This window comes from Thermobia domestica, chromosome 11, assembly GCF_964235325.1.
Source record: "Thermobia domestica chromosome 11, izTheDome1.hap1.1, whole genome shotgun sequence".
NCBI classification, from domain to species: Eukaryota; Metazoa; Arthropoda; class Insecta; order Zygentoma; family Lepismatidae; genus Thermobia; species Thermobia domestica.
This window is the reverse complement of record NC_137464.1, coordinates 219,442,780-219,467,246: the sequence shown is the minus strand read 5'-3', so window position 1 is coordinate 219,467,246 and position 24,467 is coordinate 219,442,780. Positions and strand designations below refer to the sequence as shown.

General features: G+C 35.8%; 1 protein-coding gene across 4 annotated transcripts in view; it reads right to left on the bottom strand.

Annotated features, from left to right (window-relative positions):
* Positions 1-8,514: 8,514 nt before the first annotated feature.
* Positions 8,515-24,467, bottom strand: part of LOC145664751 (uncharacterized) — a 248,516-nt gene continuing 232,563 nt past the window's right edge. For 3 of the 4 annotated variants that reach the window (XM_081731648.1, XM_081731646.1, XM_081731649.1), the window contains one exon: positions 8,515-10,081. In XM_081731648.1, coding sequence (XP_081587774.1) covers positions 9,256-10,081 — 826 coding nt within the window. In that variant the 3' untranslated portion in view covers positions 8,515-9,255. The remainder of the gene's footprint in view (positions 10,082-24,467) is intronic. The other variant, XM_081731661.1, reaches the window with a different exon arrangement.

Genomic DNA, 24,467 nt, shown 5'->3' with positions numbered 1-24,467 from the left:
CTGAATTCTTAATCAGTATTTCTTGGAAGAATTCATTTCTCCTCACTTCCACCGTATACAGAGTTTAATATAAACAGGGTCTCAAACTTTTATTTTAGAAATAAGTGATTTTGTCTCTTTTATTAATCCCTTAAAATCGAAAAGTAGAATATATGTTTCCAGCTTTCATATTATCCAAAAGATCTCATTTCTCCCTGCGCTTTCTAGTTTTGATTGATGAACCCTGAATTACAAGGAGTTGAGCTATGCTCAAATAAATAAGCGAATAATATTCTACTTACGTTAGTAAACAATCACTATTCCAATGGATCAGGGGTCAAAGTGGATCTGAAAAGGTAGGAGGACGGTAGGTAGTGGCATGACGTCACACCGTCCCCCTGCCTATCTTTGCCCATTGTAATTTTTTATGAACTGGGGGACGCCGTACATATTTTTCGGAAGTGGGGGAAGGCGTCTCCCCGCGTTTCTTCACACTTTTACCCCTGCAATGGATACAATCCCGTTCCCCTTTGCATCGTTTACACAACTTGACATAAAGATCACGTCCGACTCGAACTTTTATTTAAAACTATACTTATCCTTATTTCTGAACCCCTGGAATAGTATAATAAATCTTTCAAGCTTTTGTTTTTTTCTGAAAGAGCATTTCATGCTGCATCTTCTAGTTTTGTTTAGTGAGCCTATTTCTAAAAGGAGCTCAGCTACGTCCGAATAAACAAACGAATAATAGTACCTTTTTTTTAACTCCTAGGATGATATTTAGTCATTGGGGACCATCTCCTAGCGGAAACTCACATCGCATGCATTAAATTCCAGTGAATTCTTAATCACTACTTCCGAAGAAGCAATTCCATTCCTCATTACTTGCCCCGTGAACACAGTTTGGCATAAACAGGGTATCCAACCCAAAATAAAATACTACAATAATCTTTATAAAGATATAATATTATCTAAATGAAAATTTCTTACTGTGCCTTTTAGTTTTGTTTGATGAACCTAACATTACAAGGAGTTGAGCTTTGTTCTAATAAATAAACGAATTATACTATATTTGTCAGTTTGGAAACTATTTCAGAAAAGTTTCAGTTAATATTCGTAATGAAGAAAAAATATTATTCATATGGATATAATCCAATTCCCTCTGAACTTGCATCATGTATACTCACTCACATAAATATCTGCGACCCTAACTCCTCCATTGGGTAGGATCCAATACTTTTGCTGATATTACAAACGCCTGGACCGATGCAACCCAACTTATGTGTAACATTTCAAGCAGGCGATGACAGTTGCTAAGCCTTCTTTTCCTGTACAGTTGACGCACGAAAGATTTCTTCATTTAAGATTAATCACCATTTAAGATTGTGCAATGAGTAGTGATGAGCGCAAGAGTCTTGGTCTTGCAGTTTTTGCAAGAGTCTTGCATGCAAGACCAAGACCAAGACCAGGAATCCCGATGCAAGACTAAGACCAAGACCAAGGGGTGCAAGACCAAGACCAAGACCAAGACCAAGACTCTTGCGCAAGAGTCTTGCACAAGTATAGACACTACTTGATTTTTTACAGAATGTAAAAAGGAAGGGGAAAAATCATTACATCTTTCACGTGAACTTCTTGGCTCCAGTAAAAATACAGCCGGAGTGAATGTATTCCCAGTAGTTTATGCAATCCATGTAAGTCGATCTGCTCCTGTAACATATAGCTACAATATGTCGTTTTTTGAATCGGTTGTTCACGAGACGACTGACAGCATAATTCTATGAATTGTTACAAGCTATAATAACTTCAGTGTCTGATTTACTTTCGTCATCATTTGATCATTCACGACGGCCCATGATTGGATTTTGGGAAATCATACGAAGAATAGTTGTGTCCATAAGAAGTGGATAAGCAAAAATAAACTAGAGTATGTTATGGACACGGTAGCTCAGTGGCAGAGCGTTCACCTCTGGTACATGGGGCCCTGGTTCGATCGCAGCTTGCGCTATGTGAGTTTCTTTGGTGAACAAACACCTTGTGCGTGGGTTTTCCCGTTTCCTCGTACTTTCTTCATTCCACCATTTCTCATCATCACTGTTTCCCTTAGCCTCAGTATAATAATCGTGGGACGTTAAAGTAGATATTTCATTTCATTTCAAAACATATTAGTGGTGTTCTTCTTCCAAAACTAAAGAAATGTAGTATTGAGCATCGGCAATTCCGTACACCATAGGTGCCGACTACATGAGTATGACCTTGGCTCTGAGGTTCAAGCATCCGTTGGAAGTTTTTAATGTGTACTTATAAAATTAATATTGAAATAACATTTTCATGACATTGACAAAAACTTAACGCATGTGACCGCAAGTTTGACTTCATAGGTGGATGCTTATACGTTGAATAATTGTTTATCAATATAACTTATAGCCCCCTTAGGTATACGGCATATCTAGGATTCAACGATATAACATTATACAACAATAAATAATCTATATTCACAACTGAGAGTGATTTCGTACTTATTTCAAATAACTTGAAGTTTGATGCCGTTATTATGTATTTCTAATGTAGGTCAAAAGTATTTATATACTTTGAGTTTACACAAAAGACAAACAGTTGAGTCGTTTTCAGTTTTTACTCAAATTATTCTAAAATATTGGGGCCGCGGTGGCTCAGTGGTGGAGCGTTCAGCTCTGGTTTTTGGGGTCCCGCGTTCGATCCCAGCACCTGCCAAGTGAACTTTGTGGTGGATAAACACCGTGTGCGTGGGTTTCCTCGGGGTTCTCCCGTTTTCTCCCACTTTCTTCTTTCCATCATTTTCATTCATTTTTCATCATCACCGTCTCCTTTAGCCTAGGTGGCATAATCGTGGGACGCAAAACTCACAAATTTAATTTCATTTCATATTCTAAAATATTAAGAGGTTTAATTATTATTATTTTAATTTTTTCTCTCTTTTTTGGTCAATATTGCTAAACATATCATCATCGTCATAATAATAGCTATTCTGCCATTATTGGCAGGTCACTTGCTGCAGCTGAGAAGCTTCGATGACTGTGGTCCTCAGCTAGTCTCTTCGTCTTAACGTAGCAATTTTCTGTCTTAATATCTTTCTTCAACTATAATCTCCTTCGCCCCCTCCCTCTACCACGTTCCTCATAATACAGTTCTTCCTCAGCCAATGTCCTCCTGTTAATTACATCTAAAATTCTTCTTTTCTCCCCTACTGCTACTATTTCTAAAACCTTCGCATTCGTTTTCCGTTCAACCCAGCATTTAGAAACATACATTGTACTTCCCTCACTATTGACGGAATGTAGGATTTATTATCCCTTATATACAGAGTAAAATTTACTTATGAAAATCATAGATTTCTTAAAAGCAAAACTTGCAAGACTCTTGCAAGCAAGACCAAGACTGGGTGTGCAAGACCAAGACCAAGACCACCCGGGTCTTGGTCTTGGTCTTGCATTTGCTCATCACTAGCAATGAGTGCCATATATTAAAGATATTATAACAACTCGTTTTGCACACAATGTATTATATCACTACACACTGCATGTCAGATAAAGAATAAAAACACTGATCATACATGAGTTAGAAACGAGTTGAAATAAACTGAAAATATCAAACCTGGAGCAACTGAAGAAGGTAAGTGTGAATCTCTGTCTCCATTCACGGTCCTACTCTAAATCTTCGTCATTCCCAGTGACGCAACTAGTTTTTTTTTTTTTTTTTTTTTTTTTTTGTCGCCCAGGGCAAGCTTGATTTCAAAACGGCAGTACATTATTTAATTTTTAGTACAAGATATAACACCAAACTAATTAATATTTGATTGCCAGCTAATCTGAGAGTAGCATGCCTGACATTCTTATAGTCTTATCATAGTAACTGCAAATCACAATATTTTTAGAATTATATCAAGATGTAGAAATATTTAAGAGTAGAAATATTTAATTATGACCAACAGTCAAGCTATTGTCTTGAGTATTATATTCGGTCATTTTGCAAATCTCTTAAATTGATATAAGTTAAATGAAAACACAAAAGCTGGAACTAAACTTTAACCTTGCGGTCTCTTTTGGATGCAAAGGTTTTCATAATGTCCTCAAAACATAGCTTTGAAGCTAACTTATGCTCTATGGATATGATTCTATGGTTGGTGAGTCGTTGTTGTCCTGTTAAATTCTGAGGTAATATTTTATGATCTTTACTTTGCTAAAACTCCTTTCCTTGTCTTATTCATTTCCTTGAATCTGCACAAAAACTATTAGCTACTTAAATTTTTTTCATGTAAGTCTCGATGAGTCACTAATGTCCTATGAAGAGACGGTCGTTAGTTGAGTTAATTAATTCTCTACATCAAATGTTATTGTTCAGGTAATTGTTATTACAATTACATTATTAATAACGATCATTCCAAACTCCATCATTTTACACGTTCAAACTGTTTTACGTCAGTCATTGTGACGGACGTAAAAGATGTAACTTTGGAGAAAAATAGGTTTATAATTATATTACAAGAGATGCAACTTTCAATCATTCGCCTCAAATTCAGTCATATGTGACTGCAGTTTAGGGTAGCACAGTACAGCGGTTTAGGCGAATAATTTGTTAAGTTTAACACATGAAAAAACAGGTTTACCATATTTTATATTTGGAAGTATGACTGAATCACATAGTATTTTATATTATTATTGTTATTTGTGCAGTTGAAAGAAATTACACTAATTTCTTTTAAAATTACTTTATTTTCCAATGGTAACATTACAAGATTAAATTTTACAATATTCATCTTAATACCAATATAAAACTATAAAAAATCTGCATTTCATTTTCAATCAAGAATACTAAACTAACATCACCACATGCTCTATGTGTTCGTACATTTTACTTTTGAGCAAATCTTTTACCACATAAATCACACACAATGTTACGTTTCAGCGTATGATATTTCAAATGTGTTTGCAAATTTTACTTACGTGCAAATTTTCGCCCACAGATGATTACACACACAAATGGTTGTTCACCTATGTGGGTTGTTAAATGAATCTAAGGAGCTGTGGGGCTGAGGGTTTTCCAGCACAAACTCCACAATGTGTTCAATGCTTGTGAGTTTGAATGTGATTTCATAATCTAAATTTTTTGATAAGTTTCCCCACATATATTGCAAGGATAAAGTGTTCAACCCCATGAAGTCTCCTTATACGACATAGTGATCAACAGAATATTGTAAAATTACCTTAATATGATAAAAGGTAGAGCAAATTATACACGGGATTCGGCCTTTTTCCCACGACCTCTTTTATTCTCAAAGTTTTTGTTACAAAACAAATTAACACAAAATCACTATAAGTGTGGTCCTAACACCAATAATAGCCATTAAGTAGTTAGGGTAAATAGAGTCCGAAGGTCCACGCAGCCAAGGGAAGGATTCCCACAAATCTGCAGGCAAGGTGAGTGGAGACGGGTTAGGATTCTCAGCAGGCCGGTAGCCAGCCCAAAAATGTAGAGGGTCCCGATAGAAGTTAGGGGGGGGGGCGACCCAACCATATTATAGTTCATTTGAAAGCCTACCGTGAAAATTTTAGAGGGCCACTGAAAATTTAGGGGTGGGCCGGCCCACCCTAGCCCCCCGTGGATACGGGCCTAATTCTCAGTGCTCCAGGCAAGCGAAGAGAGGTTGGAGTCCCGCAAAGCTCTAGGCAAGCTGAGTAAGCACGAAACCTCAAAGCTTTAGGCAAGCTAGGAGGCTTGGGTTAGGTTAAGATCTCTCAGAGCTCCAAGCAAGTTAAGAGAGGAGAGTTGACCAGCCGAAACTGATGTCGATTGTGGCGACGCATGGAGTTTTATACTTACTTCTGAGCACCGGTGGCGCTGATGTTTCTCTTCTATCACGAGACTAAGTGGTGAAGAGGATTTCTGTCGTCTGCTTCATGTAGTAATTTGTAGTATGTGAACACGTGAGTTTGTTTATAAATAAAAGGCACATGTTGATGTTTCCAAATATAATCCACGTGTAGGATATTACAATACGCTTCCAGGCAAATTCTGATGTGTAGTTTTCGAGAGTATTACAAAGGTTAAATATTGTGTAGCTAAAAATTGTGTTCTTCGTTTCCAATAATAATAAACAGTAAGAAATTATTACTGAAAGAAACTATTCTGCTGCTGAAAGAAATTATTTATTTATACTGTATATGTTGCAGAATTCACTATTACTAACAAATTGTTTCTATATTTTCCTAGCACATGCTACTTGTAAAGCATCTTATAATTAATACTCCATCGACAGCCTTTTATTCGTCGCGCAATTGAGAAAAGTGACACATGCCCCATGAATGCTTTAAAGGGAAAAAAATGAATGATTTTTCAAACAGTGCAGCATACACTTGCGCTAGTGGCGGTAGTGGAGAAAGTCTTCATGGGACTCGGTGCTCTAACATTGACCATAGATATTAAGTAGAGTTCAAGTTAGGGATTGAGGAAGCCAGGAGAAATACTAAATTTAATTTAACTTCGATAGGCTAGAGGTTAATGTTCTTTTGAAACAACGTCTCAACAAATGTGGTTCTGTCTATTTGTGTATCTTGGAAGACTGTGTTTTTGTCGGGGGATAACACCAGCATAATAAAATCCATTTATTCACCTAAAACATTTTCATAATTACTGAAATCAATTTTGTTATTTGTGAATAATAATAGAACCAGTAGAATACCATGGAATTGTGGGTCATATTAATGCAGAGGCATCATCATGTTTAACACACATACAATCCAGAAAACACACTTCTTACGGCTTCTGCCGTGAATAATCCCGACCAGAGATGGAGTGGGTCAGTGGGTCAAGTTTTCTGAGTGAGTCAGTGGGTCGTGGGTCAACAGCATGTGACCCACTGTGACCCACCACCCACCGTGACCCACTGCGAACAACCGATTCAGTATGATCTACCGACCCTCTCTGCTCACTGCATTGTACACAGTATCTTCTGAAGACTGGTAAAGTGAACGACCTCTTTAAACACATTCGAAGCCTCTTGGTCAGGTAGAGTAATCGTATCATCAATCTCCTTATCTTTCATTCGTTTTCTGATGTCTGGACCAATAAATACACCCCTCTTTCAATTCAGCTTCTGAAAATTTTGGAAACGTTTCAGTCAAGTATCGAAAACATTCTCCCTTTTTTGACAGAGCTTTTACAAACTGTTTTATGATGCCAAGTTTAATATGAAGTGGCGGGAGCAGTATTCTACTATGATCAACTAAGCTTTTCCATATATTTTTACTTCCACGTTGTAGAGATGTTTGAGGTGGCCAAAGTTTCGAGGTTAAGTGATGAGCTATATCCCTGCTATCCCATTCGCAGAGGAAACATGTATATTTCTTGTAACGTGCCTGTTGTCCTCGAATCATGGAAATAATTCTTAAATCATCTCATATTGTCGAGCCATGTTCATTGTATTTAAGTATTGTGAGGATTACAGATAGATTTTCGTAACTTTCTTTTAGAAATATGGAATAAGCAACTAGAACTGAGGCGCATCTACTGCCATTATGTAGCAACACTGCTTTAATGCTTCTTTTCGAGCAGTCGATGAGCAGCCTCCAGTCCTTAACCTCATATGGTATATTCAACTTCTCCATCAATCCATTAACATTCCAACAATATACAAGGCTTTCTTCTTCACATGAGTAAGAAATTAAATTTCTTTCTCTTTTTCTAAACCAAGAAAACGAAGTATCTGGTGCGAAATATATATTTTTGTTCAGTCGAGAACACAGTAGCTCTACGCATTTCTTTAGACCCAAATCCTTAACTAAAACGTTAAGTTCTGCCTGCAGCCCAAGCTGTTGTTTCCTGCAATATCTTCAAACTTATCTGTATCCTGATCATCATCTTCCTCAAAATTTAAGTTGGTATCCTTTAAAGTTTCTGAAAGGGCTGGAATAAGTATTTCTGAGCAATGCAAAACGAGGTAGCTTCCAGAAGGCAGATTTGGATAGACAATGTGCTTATAACTCGTTGACAATCCTATAATAAGAAATCGTTCTTTGCCACTAGAATTGCACAAAATTTCATTTAATAAAGAGTGGTGACTGAATTTTGCTTAACAAAGATAAATTTAATTAGGAAGTATATTGTATTTGTTTCCTATACGTTTACCTTGTAAATTTTAACTACATTATCATTAGTCTCTCTGTCATGTAGTGAGAACGAATTCAATATGATCTACACAGCGTTCAAAGAAAGAGTCAAAGCGTATAGCATGATGTGCGTTTGTGAAAAAACCTTCCGTGAAAGAGATTTTTTTATTATTCCATTGAAATCAGCGCCCTGAAATCTACAAGAATCACTTACTAGTTTCTAAACACTTTTTTCATCGCAGGCTAGTGTAATAATAATAATAAAAACACAGTGTAATTGATATCATATGTATATCTTTAAGTACTAAATATACCTATATCATGTATTTGAGTATTAATTTTTCTTTTTGAAAAATGGGTTTAAAATATTAAAATCACTGTAATAAAATGTAAAACATAGGCTAGGACTAGAGGGCGCCAAAAAGTCACTTTGCCCGGGTAAAAATTTTGCCTTGGTCCGCCCCTGCATATGCTATTCACTGTCGTTCTTGTCTCGAAGGAAAGCTTAAAGATGTTAGCATATTTAAAGTCAACCTATATTTACCACTTTGTTTTAATAACAATTAACGAAAAACAAAAGAATAATGTAAGTTCAGTCTGATAGTTTTAGTCGAATTATTGATAAATCAATTAATGTTCAATACTGAACCTAATGATTCATTTTATTTTTAATTAAGTTATATTATTGTTTTGTGTCATTATTCTATTTGAGCCTATGTTGTATTTCTATTCTTCCCAAGTTTAATTTGTTTGTTGAGTTATTTAATAGGTCGTCAAAGCTACACATGAAATTTCGTTTCCGTTTATTTTACTGTATTGCAATATTCATTTATTCGTTCTAGATCATTTCATTATTAAACCATTTCCGTATTCTCTATTACTTTTGTTTTTTTCGTACGATGCTATCTTATGACATTTTGTTTCAATTATCTACGACAGATATCGTTTATTATATCTTTTGATTTTAATTTAATTTTAAAACCCATTATCACAAGATTGAATATCTTAATAATGGTCTTAATACAAATATGAAAACTACACAGAAAGAAATTTTATTTTGGATATCCTGCTACAATCTGTAAATTAGGAACGGTCATAAAAATATTCAAACCTCCTACTCCAATCACAGACACTAAGATGTAACTGTTGTACAAGAGTTCTTCATACACGACCGCATATGTGTACGTAAATTCCACTTTTGGGCAAATTTTTTCCCACATATATCACACAGAATATTATACTCTCCGGCATGAATTTTCAAATGTGTATTCAAATTGTACTTACGTGCAAATCTTCGACCACATACATCACACACAAATGGCTGCTCTCCTGTATGAGTTGTCATATGAAGTTTAAGATGATTTGAATTCGAGAGCTTTGCGCCACAAACATCGCATTGTGATGATTCCATGTGGGTGGTTCTTATATGGGTGGTTCTTATATGTTGTGATAATTCACGTTTCTTGATAAGCTTTCCACAAAAATTACAAGGGACAGGTATTTGGCCTCGATGAACACGACTCATATGGTAGGATTTAGATTGTGAGCTAGAGAATACTGCATTGCATATAGGACAGGCATATCCATGTTCCAGCTTATGTGCTTTCAAGTTAAGATTCAATACTTTTTTGTTGCATATGTTGCAGCTTACAACTATATAATTCATATAACCTTTGCTTATCTTATGAATAGTACGAAGATGTGAACAAACTCCATCTCTGCTCATAAATAGTCGGTCACAAACTGCACAGCTCCACTCTTCGCCATCTGGGTTTGCATGTATCTTCAAATGACGATTTAAAGTAGCACGTTTTGAATAATCTGTAAAACATATTTGACATTGAAATCGCCTATTATTATGGTTTGCCTTATCTTCTTCACTTTTTACCTTCATAACACGTTTGTCCTCACTTGTGATAGAAGCACCGTTGGGCACAATGTCCATCTGACACTCGGCTCTAAAATAAATAAATAAAAATAAAGAAAAATTAGAACAAACACCATAATCATATTTTGAATATATGTATACACCTATAACTACACATACATCGCTGGAAAGAGATTTAACTACTTCCCGTATACGTCGTCCGTTTCCAACCAAGTTCTTATCAAAATCATATTTTAATGGCGAATCATGCACTTGGTCTGAATGTTTCGACACAACAGCCGTAAGGGTACGCTGGAACTTATACCTTTAAACAGATCAATACTCCAAGTTAGAACGTTGTCGGACAACATAAGTGTGCTAGTGGTGTATACAGGGTATTTCAAAACAACACCGACAACACTTGGGAAGTGATTCCTGACACCAAAAGAAGACAAAAAGTATAAACCAATCTGGGCGTACAAATGCTTCCTTTCAGTTATAGACTGCAGAAAACATGAAAACAATGAATTTTAAAGGTCCACAGCTCCAAAACTATGGGATCTATCGTAATCGGTTCAACACTTCACTTAGGAACTAGTATGTGCCCTAGGCAAATATCCATGTTTCAGAATCCTGCGGTACTCACGCAACAATTTTTATATAGGGAGTTGATGAGTACTTCAAATTATACGCTCGTGGCCAAACTTCCTCTATACAAATTGTTGTATCAGTACCGCAGGATTCTAAAACTTGGATATTTAGTTAGGGCACATACTAGTTACTAAGTGAAGTATTGACCCGACTACGGTCTGCCCCAAATTTTGGAGCTATGGACCTTTAAAATGTATTTGTTCATGTTTTCGGCAGCCTATAACTCCGAAAGCAAGCATTTGTACACCCAGATTTCATCCCAAGAGGTTCATCCAATGCATGGCTGAGGTAGCACTTATTGGCCACGTACCGCTGACGTCACAAAGTTTCAAGTCCAACATGCTACTATGATTGTTTCTTTCGTTTCTCTATTTTGTGAGAGAGCGTATATAAAAATAGAGAGGAGATTATCAATTTGTGAAATAGATGTATAATATATAAAACTACATGAGCTGACAAAAGCTTTTGGTTGATGTGGAAAGTTGAAATTTTGCATGATTGTAGCTTTCCGGGACTAACTCACAGGAAAATTATCAAAAGTAAACATTCTTAATTTTTAGGGGTTCTAAAGGATGAATCAAGAAATTCTCCATATTATTTAAATGGACCTTTATTGAACATATAATCACATGTTTTAGGTACTTTGAATTGGAACATAAACTTGTAATTCGGTACGCTTGTACGTTTTTTTAGCATTACGTAAGTAAATAACTAAAAATAAAAATTTCCAACTTTAGAACGGTTTTACGAGGAACTGAAAAATCTTCCCCATGTTATCTTTTATACCCCAAAATTATTGAACACTTCCGGCAGGATTAGGATAATGAAATTTGGCATGATTGTAGCTTTCCGGGACTAACCTACAGAAAAATTACGAAAAGTAAACATTTTTAGTATTTAATGGGTATAAGGGGGCATGATGAAATTCCCGTTATTTAAATGGACGTTTTCTTGGAATACAAAATAATATTTTTAAATAATTGAAATATGAAAAGAAACTTGAAATTTGGTAGAATTATGGGTTTAAGAGGTGCGCGAGGCCGTAAGCGCAGTAAACTCGTGTGTTAGGGGGAAAAGCCCCCGGCTGGGCAAACAGGAAATGTAATTAAAGAGCATACGTGAGGCCGTATGGCGAGCAAACGCGAGGGTCTCGGCCAAAGGCTAGTTGCATTATAATTCTTGATTTATGTTCACTTTTTACGCGGTATAAATATTTTATTCTTAAATAAGTCTTCGTTTAATAAATAAAAGTTTTAAAAAACGCACTACATAGGAATGTTGTTACTGTCTACAATTTTAACATCTTTATTAGATCACATATTAGCTACTCGTGCTCATAATGAATACACTGGCTTTTGCAGAAATCATGCACTTTGTAATGCAAAACCTTTTGATTTCAAGTTTACATACAGAACTTGGCTTCCATTCACTTGATGATGCAAAATTAAAATCGTCTTCGCCTTGTTACTAGGGGTGTTCGGAATTGAGATTTCAATTCCGGAATTCGGAATGTCGATAATTCCGGAATTTTTCGGAATTCCGTTTTTCGGAATCTCGGAATTTCGGAATTTTCGGAATCTCGGAATTCCGGAATTTCGAAATTTAGTGTCGTGTTCTGGATTCCGGAATCCCGATCTTCCGAAATTTCAGATCTTGTTTCAAGATTCCGGAATTCCGAACTTCCGATATTTGCGATGAAGTTCCGGAATCCCGATCTTCCGAAATTTCAGATCTTGTTTCAAGATTCCGGAATTCCGAACTTCCGATATTTGCGATGAAGTTCCGGAATTCCGATTTTCCGAAATCAAATCTGTTAGAGGCTTTATATTTTAGTATAGATATGTGGGAAATACCAACTGAAAATGTTCGTTGTGTAACAACAGTAGTGCCAATATTGTAAAGGCCATTGTTCACTTGAGCGATTTCCAACATTTGAGTTGTTTCGGCCATACTTTGAATATTAGAGTAAACAAAGCCCTTGACCTACAGGGACCTTCGGAAACAGACAAATTATGAGTCAAAGCAGGAAAATGAGACATGCGCTACAAGAAGAGTAAGATGCATTAGGCCTTCTGCGTAAAATACTTCCGTCATGCACGCCAACAAGATGATTGTTTACCTTCCTTTTGATGCTGGTAGTTTTAACACGCCAAGAAGAAATAGCAAAAGTTCTGTCTCAAACAATATATAAAAATCTTATCCTTCAGAACGAAGAAACAGAATTATTAACTATGATTATTAATTAGAATTATTAACTATTATCGTCCTTACAAATTCTTTGTGACAGTATGTCAGCAGAAACATCTGTTACAGCGTCGGACATATGGCCATCATATGAACAAATTTCAAGATTTTCAAGTCGAAGAATCTCAATTGATAGACGATATATCATAACAAGATGAAGCAAGTACGCAGGAAACACACTTTTTGACTGAAGAGGGAGATAGTGAACAGATCTTAGAAGCAGCCTCAAAGAAGATGAAAGAAGCATGAAAATGGAAATTTTGTCTCTTCTGAAATCGCGATTCGAGAAGGATGAAAGAAGCAGAATTCTCTAGAAAATTTGTGCTTTCTTAGATCTCAGGTTTAAAGAATATAATTTGGGTAAAAATATTAAGATAACAAAAGGTAGAGTACTGTATAAGTTGAGACTTATTCCAGCAGGAAATCCTAAAAAACATAATCGAGGGAATGTTGGTACTAAAAGATTAGATGCCTAAAACGAAGGACATTTGGTGACAGGATAAAGAAGGCAATCACATAGAATAATTGAACCTGTACCTAACCCTTAGGGATGCAGATTTGAAGGAAGAGCCACTACTTTGGTGGAATAATCATTCCCACCATCTTTCAAGATTAACAAAATTAGCGAGAAAATATTTGTGTACACAAATAATCTTACCGCTGAGCATGCTGGGCAGTTAATATTTATGTCCATGAACAAAGCTATTCTCCCAAAAACATTTTAAAATACTATTGAATATAAGCTAAATTTTCTCGTTGTTTCACATCTCTGGCTTAGTATAACAGGGGATTCATAAATCAACACGAAGTACAGAGTCCGACATAATTATTCTAACATAAACATGTTTACTAGATTTATCACTTCTATAGGTATGCAAAGAAAGTAGACAAAATTACAACTGCTACAAAATAAATTTGAGTCTTCTACTAAATATATAAACTCATGAAAAGCATCGGATACTTATTTCCACTACCAGAAAGGATGAAAATAGTTTGTTTACATCTGGATATCAGCATTCAACAGAGAACAGCTAGTAATTAGTTATGTTCCCCTTTCTATGGATTACTACGATAATTTTTTAACATGACTGTACTTTTTTGTGCTGACTGCAGAGTTCATATTTCTCCACGAAGAAGTTCTTTCAGATGGTCCTTACTTCTAATGTGATGTTTCCTAACACGATCTTCGAGCTCGTTCCAGATGTTCTCTGTAGGGTTTAAATCTGGTGATTTGGTCGGTATCTTCAAAGTGTGAGGAGTGTTATACACCATCCAAAGCCTCATAATTTCCGCAGTATACTTTAGATCATTGTCCTGATGGAAGTATTAACCATTTCCCAATTCTAGCTTCTGTGCACTCCTCTTAAGATTGTTTTCAAGAATTCTCTTGTATTCAAACTTTTCCATGATTCCATCTATGAGCACCAGTTCCCCAACGCCTGATGAAGCCATACATCCCCATACAATCACACTGTTGCCTCCATGTTTCACTGTAGCTACCATGTTCTTAGCTGTATTTGATAGCCTTCACACTGTAACACGTCCATCACCCTTGTATAAGCAGAATTTGTTTTTATCCGACCAGAGAACGTGATCCCAGAATTCTGTTGGCTTCCCCTATACAGGTTAACAAATTTTAGACTCTTTTTTCTGATTCACACAATTGACATATGGTTTCCTCGTAGGAAAACTGGCATTGTAACCGGCACTATGTAAAACCCGTCCAACTGTTCCTGTGTGCATCACAGTGCCAGAATATTGTTCAAGGCTTCCTCTAATCTCAGATGCCGGATTCTGCTTGTTTGGCTCCTGTTTCTAGTAGTAAGTTTAGAAGGAGCGGCGTATCTCGGCTTATTCACAACACTATTAGTCTGTTTGAAGCGCTGAATGATGCACAACACCATGATTTTGCTTCTGTTGACTGTACTATCAATTTCGGAGAGGGGTTTGTGTTGTTTGTACAGATTAATTACAACATTTCTCTCTTCGACTGTTGTCTCCTTACCTTTACACCCCATGTCACTTGTGAATGCTTAGCTTTACACTACAATTGCGAGCTGCTGTTGCGAGGCACAGTATGAAATCAACGACTGTGTGATGGGGGCATAAAACATGCATCCAGTCATGTGTCTACTCGTTTGGAGACGTTATGTCGTCCTATAAGTGAGACCGCAGGAGAAATATTGTGTAGACTCTATATATTGTGTGCTAAATACATGCATTATGATATTTTAAATATAGTTTCGGAGACACATAATGGTAACGTTTATATGTTTACAAATTCAACACTACTAAGCAAATATGATGTATGTTGTTTATAATTCATACAATGTAAATAAAGTATTAATAATATTATTCCAATACTTCTGTCGGACTCTGTATCTGTTTTTTTCTTATTTTCAAAGGTACGGTAAATTTAAGCTATTGAGAAGGGCATAGTTGCCAGTGTCATTATCACTGCATAGATGTATCTGTATATTATTCAAATAACATTCCCTTTGATTTCATAATGTTAATACATTATTTCAATATAATATTTCAATTAATATATTCTTAAGTTTCATAATATTTCGTATTTAAAATGTTGTTTGTACAGCATAACATTTTCTTAGTTTTCTAGTGTTACGTATTAAATATGCGTAATATATATTGTTATTATGTTATTGTATAACATTTCCTTATGTTTCATCATGATAAGTACTTTTTATTTTAATTTGTAGTTAATGTACATTTCCATTCTGCCTTTTACATATGTCCTAGTAAAACTAACCAGACTGAAAACGCTATGAAAGGATAAAAGAATTTTCAAAAGTAACATTTTGTAGTAGAAATAATTTACAGATACAATCAGGTTTAATGGCATCCATCAAATATATAGGATATTATTTCTAATTTTTAAAACATTTATTCTTTTGAAAATTGTCGCGAACAGAACTGATTTTATACATCAGAGTCCGACGAAATAAAGGTTGTTCTATAACCGCGAGTACCGTGTTCAGAAAAGTATTAAAATGTTGTACAATGATAGTATTGGATTTGAGGTAATGTGTATTTTTTTAGTTTTTGTAAATTAATTGTAATAATGTATATTCTAATCTATGAAAATTTATACGAAATTTATATTGCATTAAACAACATCTTTAAACATAATAAGGTATTTTTTTGTTTGTTTATTTTATTGATCTTATGAACAGGTAGCCTAACTTATAAGAGTAAGAATCCGCTATTATGTAAAGCTCTGATAGAAAAAATTACGGTAGAAACTAAAATTATAGGTTTCCTTTAAATTAAAGAAATTTGAGTGGATTAACATTCTATTGATATGGCATTTCATTATTACTTTATGTTTAAAGCTAGATTGATTGTATATTTTTCCACTGCTTTTACAAATATTAAATACAGTTATTACAAATATATTACATTGTATTACCAATCTTCCGCAGTTCAGATCTATCAGATTTCTTTATATTAACGCAAAATACATTTGACATTAAGGAAAGTTTTCATTTTGTGTATTAAAAAAGGTATAATGGTATAATTGAATTAATTTTTGTGCCATGCTATCTACAAAAATTACATAATTATGGTATAGCATTATGCAAAACCTACGTTATGAAAAACTATTTGCTATCAGCTAGTTACGGGACCGACTACGTATGTGAGCTCCGAACCACATGTTTTCGTTGAAAAGTTGTTTTTCCTAATACAAGAAAATAAAAACTAAGAAAACTATGAGGGAGAAGAGCTAGATGTTTTGTCTTATAAAAATGAATGTATGTTTGTTCCAGCATAATTCTGGAACACCTGAAGCAATTTCAACCAAACTTGGTGCACATATGACTAAACTAACTAACTAATTCTATGGCCTATGGAACCCGGAGGTTCAATGCCGCGTTCACAAAAGCTTTCCACTGACTTCTATCCTTAGCTAACTCCATCCAGTTTCTACTTTGTATTCCAATCTCTGCGAGAACTCCTTAATATTGCCCTTCCATCTGCGCCTAAGTCTTCCTAATGGTCGTTTTCCGATTAGTCTTCCAGTCAAGATTTTGAAAGCGTTTCTACTTTCTACCATTCTAGCTACATGACCTGCCCACCTAAGCCTTCTAGACTTGACGACCCTAACAATGTTGGGTAGACCGTATAAATTATGTAGTTCCTCGTTATGAAGTTTCCGCCATTTCCCATTCCCATTCCCATTCCACTTGGGTCCGAATATTCGTCTCACGATCTTGTTCTCAAATACTTTCAGTCTATGTTCTTCCCTCAGTGTAAGCGACCATGTTTCGCAACCATACAGAACAACAGGGATGATTATCGATTTATATATTTTAAGCTTCAAATTCCTCCACAGAATTCGCGAGGACAAGAGATTTTGCGCCGAATAGTAACACGAATTCCCTGCTGTTAGTCGACATTTAATGTCTTCGTGAATATGATTTTCCTCGGTTAATATTGATCCTAGATATTTGAAACTATCCACTTTATCAAAAGTATTATTTAATATTTTAACGCATGCACAATTTTCCGTATTACGGTCCCGACACACTTCCATGTATTTAGTTTTCTCTGCATTTACTTCTAAATCCATGTCCCTGTAAGCGTTTAATAAGATCTCTGCATTTCTTTCTATTGTTCTCCTATCATCCTCTATTAAATTTACATCATCAGCATATGCCATAACCTAGTGAATACCGTTCAACTGTAGGCCCTGGTTGCTATCTTTGATTTTCTTTATAGCGTATTCCAGAACAAAGTTAAATAATAATGGCGACAACGCATCTCCTTGTTTCAGGCCATTTTCGACGTGGAAGCTCGTGGACAAAAATTTTCCTACCCGGACTTTACTTTGGGATTCATTTAAACATATCTTAATTAATCTAATTAGCTTTCTCGGTATTCCAAGTTCTGTAAGAACGTTGTATAATATTTCTCTCCTAACCGAGTCGTATGCCTTTTTAAAATCTAAAATCTCTTCGCGCGCAGAACGAGCATTTCAGCTTCGTATCCAGAACCTGGCTTCTAAACATTAAGGAGTACGAGGGTGAATATCGGCTCAAGTATTCAAGTAAATATATAGGTAATGAATACGAAACTCGCAATCTATGGCTTCACCCTGTTTCTAAGTTTTTCATTTTCTATATGTCATTTTGAAGCCACGCAGGGAAGAAACTGGTCGATACTCTATCCGTATTGCACTAGTGACCCAGCTAGCAACTATGTATAAACATGTTAGAGCCTGCCCTTGGATAGAACATTAGAACAAGACAAGAACCAGTAAATGAAGTCTTTACACTTTGTTCAATGAGTCCTTCTGCTCAGCTCTTTTCGTTCTGCAGAAAGACGGAGTATTGCCGCCACTGACAATGAGTGAAAAAGAGTAAGTTTCATCATTACATTGTCTGAGTGTTGATGTCTATCTCATAATCATGTTACTTGTGGATTTCAGATGCTGACATTTCAGCATTCCGAGATTCCGATATGCTGGATCGACGTACCGTTATTGGGAATTTCGAATTTCAAAGATTCAGAAGTGCTGAACCGAAGTCCTCATATTCTGGAATTCATAAATTTCTAGCTGAAGTTTCGAGATTCTGGAATTCCTAGTTTTGGAAATTCCGAAATTTCTGACTGAAGTTCCGGAATTCCGATATTTCGAGGTGAACTTTCGGAATTCCGAAATTCCGGAATTTAGAGATTTCGAAATTTCGGAATGAACTTCCTGGATTCCGAAATTCCGAGATTACGGAATTCCGAGATTCCGAAATTACGAAATTCCGAGGTTCCGAATTCCGAGATTTCGGAATTCCGGAATAACTAAATTTTTAATTCCGATTCCGGAATTAAGATTTTCATTCCGAAGTATTCCGGAATTCCGGAATCCGGAACACCCCTACTTGTTACTTTTGTCATATACAAAAATGTTTTTTAAATTAACTTTACATTGCACGTTATTGTTCGTCTTCATTCGCATCCAAAAGTAGGTCTGGTTCAGAAGTATTTTGCTGCAAATAGCGTTGTAGTGTCGTTATAGACAAGCCATGCTCGATTCAATTGCACGAGAAATGTCCACCAACTTGAGCTAGGTAGCCATTGTTAGTTAGCATTGTTTATAAATCACATAATGATACATAATGAACCATACAATGTAAATTGCATTACATTTCGGTGGAATCTAGCGTCACTTTCAATACCAAGATTATAATGTGTTAACTAACGTTAACATAAATTATCATATATTTGATACATTAAAAACATTTTTTGCAGATGTGAAATAAAACATGAACATGAACATATTGAACATGATTGTACAGTATTTCAAGGTACTTTCAAGACCTAAAAATAGCATTTATTTTAAAAGATATAGGGATTTGCAAATAGTAAAACAACTTCAAAATAATACATAACGTACTAGTTGTTTATGAACTGCATATCAGTGAAAGTGTTTAAGATTATATATAAATACTTCTCAAAAATGGCAAATAGGTAGTAGAAGGGAAGGTCTATTCACTAAGAGACAGATTTCAGTACTCACTTCGAAGCATGTTACACAGAACTTTCGAGAAATGAGAATTTCTCAGCTTCGAAGTTTTCATGTAAGTTTACCTTTGTTTTAATTGAATTTGTCTTGTGACACGAGAATGTATTTTCAATACTTCTCATGGAGGTCTCTTGCCAGGCACACATATAACCAGTTCATTTTAATCTTTGATGTTCTATAAAGGAATTTAAATAGTCAAATCAATATTCATGAATTAGCAGACTTAAGTGCACTCATTTAGAAAATGCAGTAATTTGTAATCTATTGTTTAATCGAGAAAAAAATAAAAATGTAATAAATACATATTGATTGGAAATTCATTCCTTGACAATTAACCTCAAATTTAATTAACTATGAAAGGATACTTCCGCTATAACTACCACAGATGTCAATCTGGAGTTTATGCTTAAATATCCAATCACTTTTAACTGAGATTATTAGAATTGATACAAGGCTCCCAATTTATTGAGAGTTGAGACAATAATGATATACGGACCTACTGCTTAGCGTGGAGTGCAAACCACATGAGATTACGACGGGCCAAAGACGCACACGGTAACCATATAGCCGAGAGAGTTCCACATAATGTTATGTTAACCCTGTTTTTCTTTAGAATGAATATACTAGGGTCAACTTTACGTCGCCTTAAACTTTAAATCTGTGGTTCCCAAGGGCCCACCTCCTGGAGGGAACTTGAAGAACAAGCGAGGAATCACAAACTAAAGACAGAAATAAATTGTAAATTATCAATAAACTTAATAGAAGTTACGAGTTTGATATTTTGTCTTTCTTAGACTCCCATTCGTGATTTTTAAGTAATCAAACACGTAATAAATATAAACATATGAAAACATGCTGAGTGGTTTGAGGTTTGGTGTCCCGTTGACCAGCAAAGCTATATGAGACATGAAGCTACAGTTTAACATAAAATCCTAACTACAGAAGTTCTCGTCGGAATGAAATTCAGGTCTCCCGTGCCGAAGATATCTATGTTCACAAGGGATCTAAAGATGAAAATATGGTTATTATTATTATTATTATTATTATTATTATTATTATTATTATTATTATTATTATTATTATTATTATTGATGATGATGATTTGAGATTTCAATGCTGAATCTGAAATCATATAAATAGAAGAGTCAGACAAAAAGAAAAGAAAAACATATGGCCAACGAGTGGGAGGGAGGTTAACGAGAAGTTTAAGAAGGAGACGCCAGGTAGACACGGTTAGGAACCACTGCTTTAAACATTATCACATAAACCTTATAACCTCTCGCTTATGCTTTCTACTTCGACCTGCTCTGGTGCGGATTTGATGCAAAACTAGCTTTTACAGACCGCCCAGCACAGATTGGCATGTATTTTACGTACTTGATAACATAATTACATCGAGAAACCCTTATCAATAAAGACACGACAATAACATGTGTTACAAAAGACTTCTACACTTGGAATGCACCTACGAATTGCAGGACTTTATTTTTTAAATTATCTTTATACGAAATTCGTAATGTTTAAATAGGTCTATTCCATCAGCGGATTTCCATTCTGTTACGAATGCTCTTGAGAGAGAATTTGTTTCATAATCCACTGGGAAGTATAGATACCTGAATAGCATACGGAGTACGGTTAAGAGCAAGGATAAAAGATCTGAAATCACTAGCTTAAAACACCACAGACAATTATATGTTGCATTTGCTGTAGATTTTGAAATCGGGTGCCAAAAGCTGGTAATTTACAGGAAAGATGTAGTCATTAGGTTTGATTTTTGATTTGAATGTAGCGTCTCTTTCAGCAGGAGCCTATATGAGACGTGGAGCTACAACTTAACATGAGATCCTAACTGCATGATCTTCTACCGGGAATCGAAGGAGTCTTTGCCCGGGAGATCCGAATTCGATTCCCTGCGTAATCTTATGTGGTTCGCATTCCACGTAAAGCAGTAGGTCCATGTCATTATAGCCTTGGTGTTGAAAGGGATGCTAAACTCCAATGAAATGCCATGCAATTCACGTTGTATGCTCCAGTTGGTATTATTATATGTTTCATTAACAATGGTTACAAATAATCAGGGGCGGATCCAGGATAGACTTCTGGAGGGGCGGTAGGTTGTAATAGTGCTACTTAGAGTTACTTTTAAAAGCTCCAAACTCTGGGATGAGTTTTATTTATATATAAAATAAGCAAGTATCCTCTTCTGGGGGGATATCCCCCCCCTGGATCCACCCCTGCTGATAATGGTCATCTAGCTCAAGTTGGTGGGAATTTCTCATGCAATTGAAGCGAGCATGGCTACCGACACTACAACGCTATTTGCCACAAAATACTTGTAAACAAGACCTACATGGATGCAAATGAAGACAAACTGGAGCGTGTAAAGGTAATTTGAAAAATATGTTTGTACATGGTAAAAGTAACAGGCCAAGACGTTTTTAATCTTGCATCATCAAGTGAGTGGAACCCAAGTTCAGTATGCAAATTTGAAATCAAAAGAAGGTTTTGCATTACGAAGTGCACGATTTCTGCAAAAGCCAGTGTATTTATTGTGTGAGCACCATCAGCTAATATGTGATCTAATAAACAATGTTAAAATTGTAGAGAGCGGTAATTACATTCATGTGTAGTGCGTTTTTTTAAAACTTTTATTTGGACAAGACTTATTTGAGGATAATATATTTCTACCGCGTGAAAAGTGAACATAAATCAAGAATTATAATGCAATGTATTTCACATGTAACAATATTCATAATATCCTTTCTTTATTTTTAAACACGCTCAGTTACAAAACAGAAACGAAAAGAACTAGCATAGTAGCAGTTGAACTTGAAACTTTGTAACGTCATTTGTGCGTGGTCAATAAGAGTGCTACCTCAGCCATGTATTGGATGAACCTCTTGGGATCGGCGAAAATGCACTCAGGTTGGTGTATACGTTTTGCCTTATCTTGATGTCAGGAATCACCTCCCAAAATTTGTCACTGTTGTTTTGAAACACCCTGTATATCTGTTGATTTGGATCACAGTCTACCATGCGATCGAACGACTACTGTGCATTTAGTTTCTTCCAGCGAGATAAAGTGCGAGGGGCCGGATAGTCGATCTCTCAGTAGAATTGCTGTTCGAGTGGATCATGACATCAGTTTTCTACCAGTCGTGTAAGAGATTAGAGACAGGAATTTCTCATAACAGAAGTACCCTCAATAATTCAATCCACTGGAGATCACCTTTGAAAAAACAATAGTTCAGTACGCCGTTACTGATGCAATCATAGTCACAGTGATCATCCAAGGAAGTGCATCAACATTAAACGACTCATTTTTGAGTAAGGGTGTGGTATAGCATTCCTCTCGTATCATTATCACTTGCCTATTATCGAGAAAGTCTGCGACAACATCAGAGGTGACTGCACTGGTGAGATTAATGTAAAAGGTATGGGAGAGTTGTATAAAACGGGGGCAACGGTTCAAACAGGACATGCTTTTTCTACATGATTGGCGCTGTTTACATAGACAAAGCTATGTATTATTGTTCACGGCCACAATTACACAATTTTGAGCACGAATGTAAACATTACTGTACATTTAGTGTGAATGTTTATTGTTTAGAAGTTTTTTTGCGAAATAGTTTTCAACGTGTCACTTGTCTAGTATTTGACTTACTGCCTGATTACATGTAGAAAAAATTGATAGGAACACTAATATATTCGTTAGATTTAAGCTATTGTTTGCAGGTTTCACTTATTGGATTATCTAATCTATCAGCATAGAGAAGCCATGGTTTTCCATGTATATCACATTCAGCCAAAACGGAGACATAGAAGATAGTACAAATTGAAGACGTCCCCATTTTAGACGATATGTAACATCATCATAATTTACTTATAGTTCGCTTATTACAGTCCCTCGAGGTTGAGAGCGCAGTACATTATCGGCCAGTGCTAAGACGATGGCTGAGGAAGCAACTCTGTTAAAATTAACAACATACAACAGTAGAACATGTAAATCCATAAAATTTCTCTCTTAATTAAAATTAATGTTAATGAGGTAATAAGCATTTGTTGCTTAATTCTCCCTATATATTCCCAATTAATTATAATATCCTGGCCGGATAGTAACCATTTATCAAGTGGGAAAGCTCTTCAATGAAGATTTTGTAAAAGCAACTTCAGTTCAAACGGCATTAAATGGCTTTAGGAAAACTGGAATGTACACATTAAACAGATATGTATATGTTGATCACTTATTCGCTCCATCTGAGACGATCGAAAGACCATGCGGATCGACAACAACTGCTGAGCTTTCTCAGCTATTAACCTCTGTGTCCACTGCTACTGAACCATGTCAACACTCAACATCTGAAGCTACCACTTCTCCGACATCTGCTGCTGAGGTTTCTCAACCTTCAACATCTGTGCCAACTTGTGTCCTGCCACTAACTCCTGAACCATCTCAACATTCCACATCTGCGGCTGCCACTTCTCCGACATCAAACGTTGAACCTTCTCAACCTTCAATATCTGGGATTAATTGGATCCGGCAAAACGGTTTTCAGGTGTTCACATTTTGCCAAAATTGCTCATGCCTCCACCTAAAAAGCTGAGCAGGATTGAGAAAATAAAAATGATAAAAGGAGTAAGGTGGTTGTTCTCACTTCCTCACCAAAGTTGAATTAAAAGCAGAAGAAAAACGAAAGGAAGAAAATAAGAGAAAATCTACAAAAAGGTTGTTTAATAAGGGTACTTCCAGAGAGACAAATATTAAAGGATCTAGGATCTACTAATAAAGAACGAAAAGTGAGCAAATGTATTGGAATGAAAAAAGATATCTTGTCTGATAAGCCATGTACTCTTAGAGAGCCAAAGTCAAAGATAATTAAACTCAAGACGGAAATATTACTATCTTCATCATCGGAAGAGGAAGAGAATTCTGATGTTCTTTGTATTTTTTGCAACGAACTCTATAGTCATTCGAAAGCAAAAGAAGGATGGATTAGGTGTTCTGGCCGCAGTGGGTGGGCACACGATGCCTGCTCTAACG